General features: G+C 38.8%; 1 protein-coding gene across 1 annotated transcript in view; it reads left to right on the plus strand.

The window, feature by feature from the left end:
* The first annotated feature begins 239 nt into the window (after window positions 1–239).
* The window catches only part of SPRED1 (sprouty-related, EVH1 domain containing 1), a 111774-nt gene continuing 96239 nt past the window's right edge, over window positions 240–15774 (plus strand). Inside the window, exon 1 of the mRNA XM_015421354.1 lies at window positions 240–514. Coding sequence (XP_015276840.1) covers window positions 483–514 — 32 coding nt within the window. The 5' untranslated portion in view covers window positions 240–482. The remainder of the gene's footprint in view (window positions 515–15774) is intronic.

The raw sequence follows: 15774 nt of genomic DNA on the forward strand, positions 1-15774 counted from the left end.
TTTTCCTTCCTGCCCCGGAGCGTGGAAAGGGGGAGAACTTGCTGAAGGGAGGAGGAGGAGGACGGGGGGGAAGGGAGAGGAGAGGAGGCGAAGGCCACGGTGAGCTGTTGCTGCTGCAGCGGGAGATGTGGGGCTCTTGGTGCAGCTGCAGCACAAGGACACTACCGCGGACCTGGGCTGCAGCTGAGAGGCTCTCCTAGTCGCCAGCAGTCAAGGCGAAGACCGGAGGTGGTGTGATTGTTACCGGCGCCGCCAAGGAGGAATCAGTTCAACTCTTGGATCAACAAGATCTCTTCGAACCGGAGGGGGGGGGGAGAGGATAACTGGCTCTTTCGGGGCACCCCGAGGACCGAGGCCGTTCTGGCGGAAGGGTGTGGAGTGGGGGCAGATCTGGGGTTTAACAATGGTGAGGTTTCTGGTGAGCTCCTGCTGCGCCCTAGCTGCGTCGGTGCTGCTCCATCTCGGATCACGGTGAGGAAAAAATGAGCGAAGAGACGGCGAATTCTAACAACGAGTAAGTTCGCTTTCCCTCTCGGGTTCGTGGGGCTCGGCAGACTTCCGTCCCTTTGCCTTTGGTCACCCCCCTCCCCCGGTTAATTGCCCTGCTTTTGGTTTCTCGGATCTTTCGCTGGCCTGTATTTGTATTTAGTAGTTTGTTTCTATATAGGTAGACATGCAGATGGCATTCTCTTTCATGAATATCAGTTTGGGGGTGGTGGTGAATGGGCACTGCAGGTCCAAGGTATGGGGGGGGGAGAGCTGTTCAGCAGTATATTGAGGAAATAATAATAATAAATGAGGAGTTCAGTTCCCCCGACGTGTCATGTCCTCTGTTCCCTTAATATGCTACATTCTGAAAAAGTCATAAAGTCTTTTCATTTGTGTGTTTCATATAAAAACAGCGCGGGGATCTTCATCCTGTCGGACACTGTTCCTGAATTTTAATTGGATGAGTCAGTCAGTGTAAATACAGCGTTAAACCGTCCCCCAAAGAATTTTTTAATAATCTGTTAAGAGTTCTTCTAAAGTGGTGGAGGGAATGAAGAGATTTTAATATTTTTAATATGCTTCGCTTGGATGAAATCCATAGGGGGTCCTGCATTTTTACATCTACAGTTTTAAAAATAACTGTGAAAATGGAGTTCTCCTGGATCTCAGATATGTGGTACTTTTAAATTGTGCTAGTCTTGTCCTGAAATCTACAATTCCTTCTTAAGAATAAAAAATGTCGATTCCAGTGACTCTTGCATCCTGCCCGATCAGAGGTTATTCTTTTCTGCAGAATGAGTTGCAAATTAGTCAGTCGCTCGGACATAGTTTGCAGTAGTTTTGACATACTAAGAAAGCAGTCTTAAGGTGGAATTAACATACAACCATTATTTTTAAGCGTTTCTAGTGAATTAACTTGTATTGTAAAGAGCAAATCTGGTTTGGGTGGGGAAAGGGACACTTGTCACTTGTATATATTCCTTCAAATAAAACCTTAATTCCTTAATATGGATCTGTAAAAAATCAGGCTTCATTTAAAAGAAAATCGTCCTTCCTAAGCTAGGATCACATAATGTAACAGGGACAGATCTGAAAGGCAGTATATAAAGTACAAAGCATTACACTGAGGTTGTTGGTAGGGGAACTGCTGCAGTACTCATGGAACTGAGAAAGAAACAGCCGCCATATTTTCTTTTTTGTGAATCGCTCTAATTTGCATACCACAGTCTTCATTCATAAAAAAAATAATTAAACCTTCGCTATCTTTGACATTCGGGCGGATCTGCTTTGCGAGGAAAGGGAGTTTTGCACAATGGACTAGAATGCAGAAGGTTCAAGAGCTAGGTTTTTCTGGAATATTGTACCGAAAAACGCTGTTCCCAGCTTGTTGACACTGTTATGTAGGAAATATCGGCTGGGGAAGTGCTGGGAGCACGTGATCTACTCCATTCATAAAATACCTGGCTGGCCATTCACAGTGCAATACACTGTGTCTACATGGAGCAACTTTCAGATTAGACTGGTTCTTCGAAAAAAGACACAGACTTGTGCCAGGGTATGTGAAGAAACACCATCTTGCTTGCCATGTATGAACAGTAGTGCTTTTTGAATGAAAATTGAGAAGCATTATTTAAATATAACATTTTTCAGTTGCTAGCATCAGAGGCCAGTATTTATAAAACACATCTTAGTAAACCAATAAAAAGGGTTATAGGAATGGATTACCCTACAGTTTGAAAGGGTATAGACATTTTGTGCTGTTGTGGAATTTTGCAGCCTTTTCCTTGTAGTCATTGTTTTTTGTCTCTTGTAGTCAAGAAAATGTTATGAATTAGATGTTGTATTTTTGAAGGAAAGGGACCAATCTTTAAAACCTATACTTTCATTTTGTATTGTTGGATCAGTCAGTATGAAAATATTCTATCAATTACTTGCAAAAGCAGACTAAATTTGCTTGCTGGAATAGTGTGCTTTGTTAGTGTTTGAATGTCTATGTTGTTGGGCCTCCTGCTTACAAATATTGCGGGGATAATTAATAATGCTTTATGGACAAAGATGAGCTAGGCATTAATGGACTTTCCACAAATTTGTCAAATGTCAGTAACCTAAAAAAAGGATAATATCTGGTGACAATATGATAGGTGTTCCTGTTTATTCAAATTATTCTTTTGATTTTTTCATACTTTATGCTATTCACTGGTCCTTTTTCATGAAAAAACCCATTAGAATACCTTTCTACATTCTTATAGCAGTTTCCATTCCCTCTCCAAATGTGTTATCAGTCTGTTTGATCACATTCTGAAGTTTTTATCTTCTTGATAATCAAGAAATATTCTACATTCTGTGTGGAATTACTTAGATATTTTTAATGAAGTGAATGTAGTACAGATATACAATTACTACTAGTACCATCTGTGATTAAAATGTAGCCTTTTGCTGAAATGTGGCCATCAGTCATCCTAATTATGAATAGTTTGTGCATTATTTTACTCTTCACATCTCTTTGCATTCTTTGCTGGGTATGATTTGTGACCAAAATCTAGATCTTGGCAGCTGAAGTTATTGACTAGACACAGTCTAAATGGGAGACATGTATTACTTTTTTTGCATGTTGTAATCATGCAAAAGGCAACTTGCATGGTTAGCTTTCAATAATTTTTTTTACATTTTCCTCTTTGGAAAGGTGTAGGCCAGTAGATTTAAAAAAAATGTGTTTATGCAGCTCAATTTTTGCTGTTTGTAAAACAATTTTCTTCAACAGCAAACACTAGACTGTGTAATCTTTTAGTCTATCAGAAAAAGGTCTTATAGCTTTTTTAATGTATTAACACATCATTAGCAGACATTCGCAATTTTCTCTGATGTACTCCTGGCATGTTTCTCCTGCCTCCTGTTTAATATCCCCAGCTTTGGACTGTTGTACCCTTTTTCAATTGTTTGATTGGGAGGGTCAAAGTACTGTGGCAGTTTTATTTATTTAGGTGGATGGTTTGATAATTAATGAGAAGCTATTATAATGTGTATCTGCATGAGGATGCAGATTGGTTTTGGATTTTATTGCTTCTAAGCTTAATTTACACCATTTTGTAAGGCTCCTTTCTTGAAAAGTAAATATTTTAGGTTCTAGTTTAATTGAAGTAATGGCAGTTCTTGAGATTCTCAGTGTCTTGTTGAGCTCTAAAGAACCCTTCTATGTGCAGATCCAAATGAGTTTAATAAACCATCTTCAGGCTCTGGGACTACCTGCAACTTAGGTTTTTGTGCAGGATTTTTTTTCTGGCTCTCTTGTGACTTGTGCTGTTTCCATGGCACATAAGATTCCACCTAAAGATAGAGCTGCTTTAAATAAAAATTAAAGCACTTATATTTCCATCTATGCTAAATAAAATATGAGCCCAGACATTCTTAAAAATATGTTATTAGTAGGGAGAAAGTGAAATCTTTTGTCATTTCCCCCGCACTAAACCTGTTCAGACACTTATCAGATTCTAATAAGTGAGAGAATGGGTGGGGTCTCATCTCCTTACTGTGAATAGTGAACCAAGATACCTTGCCCTCATTTTGAATGCAGGATTGCTCCCTAGGGCTGCATTATGGAACCTGCTAGAAGGCAGGATCTGTTACCCAGAGGCAGAGAGAGATGGTGTTGTCTGTCTGTCCTAAGAGGAATGTGGGAGCCTGAGGCCCACTCTCAGTCTAGTGGTGGGATGCCTTCGGACATATTGGTGTTTGTTGCCAGGGCTACTTTTTGGGTCTTGCTCTGCTGTTTGGATTGAGATAAATTTAGCATTGCAGAATGAACAGCTAATTCTGAATTTGTTGACTGCCCAATATTTCTTCTTGAGTATATGTTCCAGCTAATTCTTGTAACAAAAAATGAAACTGTTACTTAGTGTGCATTTGCTGAAAAATCCAGGCTATGGTGCTATAAATACTCATTGCTGATGATGCTGTATTGGAATTAATGTGTGTGTGTATAATAGCTTTCTTAAGTCTGTACCTATATTCAAAACAAATATCTTCATTTATCCTCTGTTTAAGATGATTTCCATTAATAAACCCTACTGTGTAGAATAATTGATCCTCATTTGATATGTGTGCATCCTTTAATGCCATGTATGTAAATTGCATGTGATATGTACAGTCAGGTGGAAGCATACTGGTGCTTCATTTGCATCAATAAAAAAGGTAAAAGCATTTGCCAAGATACAGGGCGTTTTAAAAATTGAAACTGTCAATTCATGAAAAGGTAAAAGCATTTGCCAAGATACAGGGCATTTTAAAAATTGAAACTGTTTTACTTTCATGAATTGGAGTTCTCTTTTTTGTTTGTGGAAAGTCGGGTAGTTAAAGGGAATACATAGTACAGTCCTATGGACAGTTATGTTTAAGCCCATTGAAATGATTGAGCTCGTGCAGAATTTTCTTCTGCTGAAACCTACTGATTTCCATGACCTTTAGAGTAACTCTGCATAGGATTTGCACTGTAAAACACATAGAATTGCTACCACTTTACTGTGACTAATGCAGGGTGATAAGCACTAGTGTATTGAGAGAGCTTTGCCCAGTTAATTACAAATGTAGAACTGCAAACAGAGGGAGAACTCATTAGGAGAGGACAAGAAGGGAAATAGTATCTAAAGAACGACATAAAAAGTAAAGACTAGAAAACAACAAAAAATAAGCTTTGAGGTGGCTGGTAAGGGCAAGTGAAGATTTCTATGAGGTAAAATCACTTAATTTATTGAAAAAGAATACAGGAGGTCAGTTGCTATGCCTCAAAGAATGTGATATCAATATGCTATAAATGTTGTCCGCAATTCTCAAAAATTAATGAAATTTACATGCAGGGTTAAGTCTGCACAGGGTTTTTCTGTTTGTGGGTGTTGAGAGCATGTGTGAATTTTCAGTTTTTGGCAAATTGAAGCCCTGAATAAAATAAACCCATCCAATGTTCTGTGTTTGTGCATGTCATTGTACAACTTATATAATGTGGTGGGGAATGCATGAGGTTTTCAGCACTGGAAGAAGTCAAGTAGTCAGTGACGTGCCCATTTTGATGCTTCTGCATAAGAAATTGATTATTAAACATAGAAGCTATGTCTGAAACTTGACTTGTCCCAGTGTATAAACATTTGATTCCAACTGCTGATCCAGTCTTATAAAAGGCATGTGCTCCTCTTGCTTTGCTTTAAATTCCATCTAGCACAGAGGCCAGAGTGGGCTCTCATGTATACTGGATCCTTCTCAATGGTAGTCCTGAACTGCCTTGAAATCCACTTTGCTTGCTCTGTCATGACACAAAAGTGTGGCTCAAGCACAGAGTTTCCTGACCCCTGCTTTCATTGTCAGAGTTGTGCTGGCGATGCTACTTATGATGCTTCTGTGCTAGGGGTTTTTATAGTTTTCAGATTCTTTTAATGCCTGAAAAGCAGCCTAGGAGGAATTCGGCAATAAATGAAGATGGGCTGCATTCGTACATTGTCAGGCACATGTTTGGCAACATTTTACAGGTAGAATTATAAATGTAAGTATAACCTTTAAAACATTGAGGACCAGCATGGCATACAGGGTAGCATATTGGACATGGAAGTCCGAAGTTCATACCCCCACAATGCCCTGGAAGCTTGCTGGGTGACCTTTGGCCAGTCACATGTTTTCAGGCTAACCTACCTTACAGGATTGTTGATGAGAGGGTAAAATGGAGGGGCAAATATTCTTGAAAGTAGTTTTGGGGCCCCATGGGAATGAAAATTGAGGGTGTAAATATATAAAATGGTAGTTGGTTATAGCAGGCTTAACACTCTTGGCTGGTGGATACCTCTATCATTTTTTAAAAATTTAGTCCACATATTTTCTTGAAAGTGTAGCAATCTCTCAAACCATTGCAGTAGCCCTAAAAATTTGTGAAAGCACTGCATGGTCAATTTGAGGGTATTTTATGTCTCTTAAGAAAACAACTTTGGAGCTATAAACTGGGGTACAGCATTTTTAAGTAAATAAAAATGCAGTATATGAAAACTTCAGCACATGTAGACTTTCCAGCATCTATTGCTGCTTTTCTAAATTGTGGCTGTTGTAAAGAAACCAATAAGGCTATTATATATTTAACCTTCCTCTTCCAATCCCCGAAATTCCTTTTCTTTTTCTTTTTGGTGAGTAGTATGTTTCTCTCTGTGTGTATTCCTGGAAGTCATGGTTGACTTCTGGTGACCCCCCAGTGGGGCTTGGACATTTCAGAGAGGTGGCTTAATACTGTTGCCTCTGCATCCCAACCCTGGTATTCCTTGGAGGTCTCTCTCCCAAGTACTTGCCAGGGTCAGCCCTACTTAGCTTCTGAGACCTCACGGGATTGGGTTTGCCTGGCCTACTTATTTATTAAATTTCTAGCCCACTCTGCCCTGCATGGCAGGGCTCAGGGCAGGTTACAAGGTCAGGACCAATCCCTGAAATTCTGAGGAACTTATTTTAAAACAGGAGATTTAGAAATACAATTTTGAGCATACCCTAAAATGACAAGTGCGAGTTAGTGGACAGAGTATTATACTTGAATCACGTAGGCTTAAGTTCAAATTCTCACTAAGCCATCCAGTACTCTTCATGACTTTTGGACTTATCCTTCATTCTGTGTTATTGCCATGCTTTTGTTGGGATAAAGTGGCAGGAAACTTCACACAGACTCTTTGGTGCTTCTTAGAACAAGGGCAGGATATAGATGTAAGAAATAAAATGCATTTTTGAGGTTACCATGAAGGTCATGTGTTAGACAGATGTTGCATGTGTTAACTTTAAAAATAGGAAAGCTTCCAAATGTTTTGGGGTTAGTTTGAACACAGCAGACAATTGAAAACCTTATGGTCCTTTAAGAGGAATCTTTGCAAATATTGCTGCAAGGATCATGTTGATCAACTGGATGTATTCCAAATAGCAAGCTTTAATAGAAGGGATACCTGTAGAAGTCTTTCAGTGGGGTTCTTAGCTTGCCTTAGTGAATAGAAATAATTGATGCTCCTTTGTCTCCTCCCCTGCCTCCTGGGACTTAAAATATAGTGTCTGTATTCTGTTGGAAACTACATTCCCCCCCCCCATTGTGATCCCACTAAATTTTTTTGTCAAAGGGTAACACTTTCACCAAAAAAACTATGGTTATTGCAGTGAAATTTCCAAAATAATTGGAATGAAATAATAGAATCCTCAGGGTTTGGTTGTCCTGGAATTAAAATTTGCACTCTTAACCAGTCACTTAACAGACTGACCTGAGGGACCACCTTTCCCCATACATACCCCAGAGAGCACTACGGTCGGGGGCCCAACATCGCTTAGTGATCCCAGGCCCCAGGGAGGCCAGGCTTGCGGCAACCAGAGCCAAGGCCTTTTCAGTGGCGGCTCCTACCTGGGGGGACGAGCTCCCCGAGGAGATCAGGGCCCTGCGGGACCTCTCACAGTTCCACAGGGCCTGCAAGACGGAGCTCTTCCGCCAGGCTTTTAATTAGGAGCCGCCACTACTACCATCACCACCAATTATTTGTTGGTAACAACGGGGTGATGGGATGACCCAGTATAAAATCTCGCTACAGTATTGCGATGGGGTCGGGGCCGTTGAAGTGGGCTTTGGGTACATCTATAGGTCACCATCTGATTCGATTGATCTGATCAAATTGTTAACACCATTGAGCACTTTATCATTGTTAAATATGGTTGATTTTATGTTGTTTTTAATGTTTTATGTGGCACATGTTGCCCTTATTTGGAAGCTGCCCTGAGCTCGTTCGTGGAGATGGTGGGATATAAGTGTAATAATAAATAAAAATAAAATAAATAGTTGACTTCCTCTGACTTTTTTTAGATTCTAAAAGCAATACTGCTGAAACAGTTTTAAAAATTGATTTTGCTCTTTAAATGCAGTTGGACTGTTTAGTGTGCAGAATACTTTGGTTTTGGGAGTCCCTCTCTTGAATATTTGCAATTTTAAATTTTTTAATGAATGAAGAGTAGTTGAAGTTTATGAATAGAGGCAACAATGGATGAATGGGGATGTACGTAGAAGGAAACCAGGACCTGAACCAAGGGGTATAGAACATTCCACTTCAGTAAAGTCCTATTTTTCTCTGTTTCTAACAAACCCTAGTTAGATTTTTAATGTAGGTATTTTTGTAAAAAGTGTTGTATATACCTTTTCCCTGATAATATTATCTAGGATCTAACTTTTAAAAAATATCATGTTCGTGGAATGCCATTTGCATTAGGCACTATTCTGCTGAAAATATTCTGCTGGGTGAATTGGGCCAAACCAATTACTAGAGCCCTTGTCAAATAGGCAATGTAACATTATGAAATAATGATCAGATTTAAGGAGTATAATGAGACAGCCTTTTAGATGTTATTCAGCCATGTTAGAAGCTCTTGCTGGAGTGCAGCAAACACAACTTTAAAATGGAGGAGCTGAAGTTGCTGTATGTAGAGGCTGAGTTACCAGTAAAGAACATTGTGATGGCCAGGAGATGGTGAGGAACTGTCATAAATAGGGAAATGTTAAAACCAGCAACTTGTGAACCAAGAAGGAGGAGACTCTGGTGGTTAATGTATCTGCTCTCAGATAATGGCAGGGAAATGTGACTTGATGTATTTATGAAAAGCTTCATGACTGAATCTGTCAGATTTATCCCTGAGCAATAGTGTCAGGACTGCATTTCCTCTTGAGTTATATAAAGAGAGGCTTCAGCTAGAAACTCTCTATGCTGCATGGTAACCCGAATTTCTGAAGACTTTTGTAGTGAGTTTCTCCTTGGCTAGAGAAAAAGTCATACAAAACATCCTCCAAGCACAACTTATGCAAAACACACAATAACTGTGTAGTTACTTATTGTTAGCATTGCCTCGAAGAGGAGGGAGCAAACTTGCTCCCATTGCTTCTGCTGAAAATCTGACAGTGACATAAGGGCAGGGAGGCATGGATTTCTCAGTATCGAAACTTCCATGAAAAATAGTTTACATTTCTTCTTCTGACATGGCATAAGAAGTCATAGGAACTATTTGTCACATCTTATTATATAATTGGCCCAATATAATACAGGGTTACAGGCAGGATAATGCTGTTGCAGTCTTCCTGTTTGTGGGTTCCTACAGGCAGCTGGTTGGCCACGGTGTGAACAGAACTCTGGACTTGATGGGACTTTGGTCTGATTCAGCATGGCTCTTCTTATGTTCTTAGGGTTCCCATAGAAGGCTGGACTTCCTGCACACATCTCCCCCCCCCCCAAGATATATTTGAATGCACAATGGAAGCCAATATTCTGCAGGCTTCTAATATAGGGTGGTGATACGTTTGTGTTGAATGGCTTTTTTCTGCATTGCAAACGTTCTGTATTCTCGTTTCACACACACAATCGGGAGAAGGGCACTTTATGGTCTGAATTAGTGTTATGTACCTCATGAGAGTATTGGTCTTTTGTCCTTTGAAAGTGTTTGCAGCTTGTAGTTGGGTTGCAGGTATTTAAACTGGCATGATATATACAAACCTTAAAATTGTTGCCAAGGCCATCTTGAGCCCCTAGGCTATGTCATGTTTAAAAGGCTCTATCACATTACCCCCCCCCCACACCCAGTACTTTAGTAGTTTTAGTAATTTCTTTGTATTTTGAATCCCTTCATAATCTGAGGCTCTGAGACATAGCTTATTTAGCTTGTCAATAAATCCAGCTTTGCTTGTTGTTGATTTAACATGCTACCAATAGAAAAAATTCTTACAGCTCCCATTGTTTCTACTGAAGATCTTACATGCAAAAATATTAAAATGCTGAATGCTCTGAAAGCCCTGAAAACAATATTCAGGCTAATACAATCCAAATTAAGGACTTGTTTGTCCCAGGTAAATTGGTTGGATTTAAAGTGCTTATATAGCTGAATGATGCCAAGTTTTGTGGTATTATCAAGGCATTAATATTTGACTTCAATGTTTAAGCAACACAAAGGGTGTCAATAAATCACGGTATACAGATTTAAGAGTTTTTGGGCACTATGCATTCAGTAGAAAATAAGATGAGCTCTTATATTGTCTTAATGTTGTTTTAATTAATTATTATTACTATGTTTTTGTGATGCCATACAGCCTAAGTTTTGATTGTGATCGGCCCTGAGCCCTTTCGAGGGGAGGGCAGAATAAAATTGTGAATACATAAATAAATAAAAATGTAATACTGAAATATAGGCCTTTAACTATATAACAATAGTTTGGCATCTGCTGTCTCTGCAACTGAACTTCATTTGGAGGGAGAAAAATAACAGTAAAATCCTGTGCAGAGTTACTCCATTCTAAGCCCATTGATTTAATTTAATTTATACTGAAATTATATAAAATTGTAGTGTTATTAAAAGCTTTTTTTCCTGAATCAGTTAAATTTTGAAAGATTTTTTCCTTCTGCAACTGGTTAAAATGTGAAGTGAAATACGCTGTTTCTTACCTTAGTATCTTAAGCTTTAAACATCCTTTTCAAAACTATGCACACATACCTTTATATGCTCATGGTACGTTGCTATAGTAATGTGAAAATTTCTGCATGGTTAACAAGCCAATGTTAGGTAAGGGAGGCTTTACAAAAATAAGTTCTGTTAAGGATTTGCCTAGAGCACTGGGAAAACAAAATGCCCATAAAAAGGCTCACCATAAAAATATTTAGGTGGAAGAAGATTTATGCTGTTTGTGAAGTCTTCTGGTCTGCTAATTCATGTTGCTTGGTTGAAGACTTCACAGTTTCAGACAATCAACATGGGATGCTGCGACATGACTATTTTTCTTTGCTACATTGAATAATGTTCGTTATTTGTTAACTGTATTAACTTTTGGCAGGTTACTTGTTCTTCACTTTGTTGCAAGTACATTCAGCTACTGTATTTTAAAAGACCATGTGTTTCATAGATATTACCTAGTATGGGGGGATTGTGAACTGGCTGTCTTTTATTTTAGTCAAATCATTGCATGAGCTCTCTGAAGACAGATTTTTTTTTTCTTTGATGCTGACTTAATGAGGAATTTCAAACAGGTGATATATTCCAGTTCAGGAATGGTTCCCAAACGGTTTCTGGTCTGACATTTCGGACAGAACCATTTTAGAACCGGTTCCCTACCGGAATATATTTGTACTTTCACACACAAACGCTTCTGTCCCATTCAGGAAACGGGGCTGAACCGTTTTAACCTGTAAACCACTTCCAAGTAGTCTTCAGTTTCTTTTCCTGGATCCGAAATGCTTTTTCCTGCCGTTTTTTCCCCAAGCGCGGGCGATCTCCGGCTTTTTTTTAACGTTCTCTTTAGAGCGCTTTAGTGCTATGACACAACAGCAAAACAGCATTATAGCAACCCCATTGGAATGCCTAGAGTGTTGTGTTATAGCACTATAGCACTCTAAAGTGAACTTTTAAAAACGGCCGGACATCCCCCGCGCGGGCGAAAAACGGCAGGAAAAAGTGGGGGAAAGCCGCGCAGTCTGAAATGGCAAACCGCTTCAGATCCAGCTGTTTACCAGTAAGGGAAAGCTATGTGTGAAATGGCAGCCTTATACCGGTTTACTCCATGACAAATCAAAAACGGCTTCATACCGGCTTAAAAAGGGCAATGTGAAATTCCTCAAAGTATGTTCCAAGATTTCAGAGGGTGGCTTTGTTAGTCTGCAGTAGAACAGCAAGATTCTAAGGTGCTGCTAACTCGAATCCAGCTGCCGTCAGTTGATAGAAAGGGTATTGTCTTTACTAGTTTGATAAGAAACTAACAAGTAATGCACGTGTTGTAAAGTGTGGCAGTGAAGCTGATGTACCCCAGTGACTTCCTGGGAAGAGAGTTAGTCTGTTGAAATGGACTATTATTACAAACAGAACAACTACAGCATATCATGCATAGTCCTCTAAATGTGCTAAAATCAAGTGGGTAGCTGTGTTGGGCTGAAGCAATAGAACAAAGTTTAAGTCCAGTGTCACCTTTAAGACCAATGAAGTTTAATTCTGGAGATAAGCTTTTGTGTGCATGTACACAAAAGCTTATACCCAGAATAAACTTTGTTGGTCTTAAAGGTGCCACTGGACTCAAATTTTGTGCTAAAATCAGTATCTCTACAGTTTTCCAGACCTTTGGGGTTATTTTAAAAATTAAATAATGTAGGGGAAGTACATGCTGTATTGTCTTACACTTTACAAAGTATTATTCTAATAAAAATAAGTGCCACATAAGACTTTGGATGTGTTTGAATATAACATTTAGACCACACTTGATTTTATTTCCCCCCCTAATATTATAGTTCAAGTGTTTATTACTATTGGCACATAAAATTAACACAGCTGAGGGAAGAGAGTATAGGACCTGGGCTGGTTAATGAAAGGTGGTGGGGTTAAAAAGAGAAAGTGGTGCCTCCAGCCCAGTGGTTTCTACTGCTTCTAACCATGGGGAATTACCAGTAAGCAAGACAAAGGAAACTACCATTTCAAAGCAGCTCCCCAGATCCCATAATCACCTTTTACATGTCACAAAAAGAACTCAAAATATTAATAGGGTTTATTCATGGGAGGCTTAAAGTGGTACATATGCATGCACAAAACTCAGATGTAGACAGCACAATTTATAGTTGAGACCACAGTGGCAATAGCCTTTACTCTCTGAGGCCTGTCAGACTGTCTTTCTTGCAGTTTGTCTGGCTCTCTGTCCTGCTTCTGATATAGACTACCAGTCCAAAACACTCTGTGTTTTAACTAGAGATGTAAAATTTCCGGAAAATTTGAAGCTCGGGGAAAAAAACCGGTTTTTTTCGGAAAAAAAGGAAATTTTCGGAAAAATTGAAAAAATGCTACATTAGCATTTCTTTTGTCTTTTCTAGATTGAAAGTCATTCTGTTACTTTAGGAACATAAAATATGACTATGGACATTTTTACTTGGCATGAAATTATCACAACTAGCATATTAAAAATATAGTGTATCCAAACAATTATTACAAACAGAATACCCACCCACATGCAAAAACAAAACTGAAACCTTTTTATTTTCTTCTGACAATCGCACCTCCTAAAGGAAGAAATGCATCTTGTTCTTGCATTGGAGAGTTCAGTTTGTAACCTAGGGCTTGCTTGTCCTCAGTGCACAGAAATTAGATCAATCTGATACCATATATATATTTTAAAAATGATTTGGAAAATATTTGAACACCTTGTCTTAAAATATTTTATTCATCATGTTAAAATAAAACGTTCCATAATCATTTTTTTTCTTTTCTTTTCTTTTTTCAATTTTTCCAATTTTTCGGAAAAAAAAACAAAGTCTTCAGGAAAAAACCGGGAAAAAACCATTTCCCCCCCGAATTTTTCCGGTTTTTTTCCAGGCCTTCACATCTCTAGTTTTAACTGAAGTTAACCTACAGCTTCCATCTTTGTCCCCAGATATTTCATTGTATTAAAACCATGTATGTTGGAGCATACTGGTAGAAACCGCACATTTGCCTTTCCCAAGTTAAGCTTAATATATATAAATGATAGATTTTTCAGCTGAGAAATAAAAATACTGCCACACACCCCAGGGTGGTTATTTTGTTATACCAGCTGAAGAGCCCTGCTGGGTCAGACAGTAGTCCGTCTAGTCCAGCATCCTGTTTCACACAGTGGCAAACCAGTTACTTCAGAGGGCCAACAAACAAGGTATAAATGCCAAGGCTGTCCCCTGATGCTGCCTCCTAGCTTTGGTATCCAGAGGCTTGCTACCTCTGTATTTTGAGGCTCCCTTATTTACCATGGCTAGTACTCATTGGTAGACCTATCCTCTGTGAATCTGTTAAACCCATTTTAAAGCTAGCTGTACTCATGGCCATCACTACATCCACTGGCAGTGAATTCCTCACAATTTAATTAAGTGTTTAATTTTGTCTGTTTCCCAATCTTGTGCACATCACTATGCTAGAAACCTATGATACTTAGGTGTCCATCACTGAAAAGAATTAAGGTGCATCTGTAATTACTAGTTATGTGGTATATCCCTTGGGGCTATATTAATCAAGTACTAGCTCTGGATTTTGGAGAGTTTTGCCATTGCCAACTCATTTCCCTCTTCCTCTTAGTAAATCCCCACTGTTGCCCAGAGAGAGAGGTGAAACTACACCTAACTTCTGTTGCTACTTGATCATTTGAAGATTACAGGCAGTTAAGTTGCAGCTGTAAAGAGGTGAAATAGGAGGTCCAAAGAGTTCCAGGAGTTGGTACTGGCACCCTTTGATAATATATTCAATTTTACTGAATGTTTAACTAAAAGAGGCTCTTACGATACTGTACAAATGCAATAATAATGCTGGATTGCACCATTTTTGATCCCAAGGTCTCTGAGACAAGTAGGTAATTCAAGAGGAATGATTTACAAATAAGATTAATGAATGCTGAAACAGCTAAACTGATTACAAATTTTATTGTATGAGAGGCAATGACAGTATTAATAAATTAAAAACCTTTTCAAAATGCTGCAAATTGAATCGTTAAACTGTTTAGTATTTGAGGTCTTGAGGTTCATTACTGGTCATACTTTTGTGAATTAAACATAGCATTGCTAAAGCACAGAAAATTATCTTTGTCAAATATAAAATACATTGATACGAAATAACTTTGAAAAATGCAGAAGGTATTTCACTTTATTTCAATATGCAGAATGTGACTATTCAGTTAGGAGTGTGTGAAACAAATCTGTTTCATTCTGCAGATCTTTAAGTAGTTGCATGAGACTGTACTGTTTAAGTATTGTTGATTAAGTATTAAGGAACAGTTTTTTCTTTGAAAAAAGAGTAATTCTACTTGGTAGAGAAAGGAAAAACTGAGCAAATAGAGGGTAGGGGGAAATGTAGGGGCAACATTGTAAAAGTCAGAAGTAGGCAAGCAGAATGGGCATTGTTCAGGGTCAGTGGCCATGGAAAAGGAAAAAAATAAGGTTTCTCCCCATGAATCCTTGCAGGTTCCCATCTTGGAACAGATATTACATAAGGTAATGGTAATGCTTTTGATCTGTCTCTGTGACCCCTTGATGTGTAACCTCTGTAAGGGCACCTCTCTGTAGTGTTCTGAGGTGATGTGTGTTATGCTGCCTCCTTGCCTTCCTTATTTTTGCTGCCATCTAAAGCTCTCACCTTAGAAATCTTAATTGGACCCAAAGAACAGGATGGCTTAGTGTATATGGTAGAATGACAGAATGGTCAACATGTAGACATGGCTCTGGGGTAAAAGGGGACCCTTTACTCTAAATAAAATAGTTTTTCTTAAATATAAATAGAATT

The sequence above is a fragment of the Gekko japonicus genome, unplaced genomic scaffold (assembly GCF_001447785.1).
Source record: "Gekko japonicus isolate JY-2015 unplaced genomic scaffold, Gekko_japonicus_V1.1 scaffold581, whole genome shotgun sequence".
In the NCBI taxonomy this organism is placed as follows: domain Eukaryota; kingdom Metazoa; phylum Chordata; class Lepidosauria; order Squamata; family Gekkonidae; genus Gekko; species Gekko japonicus.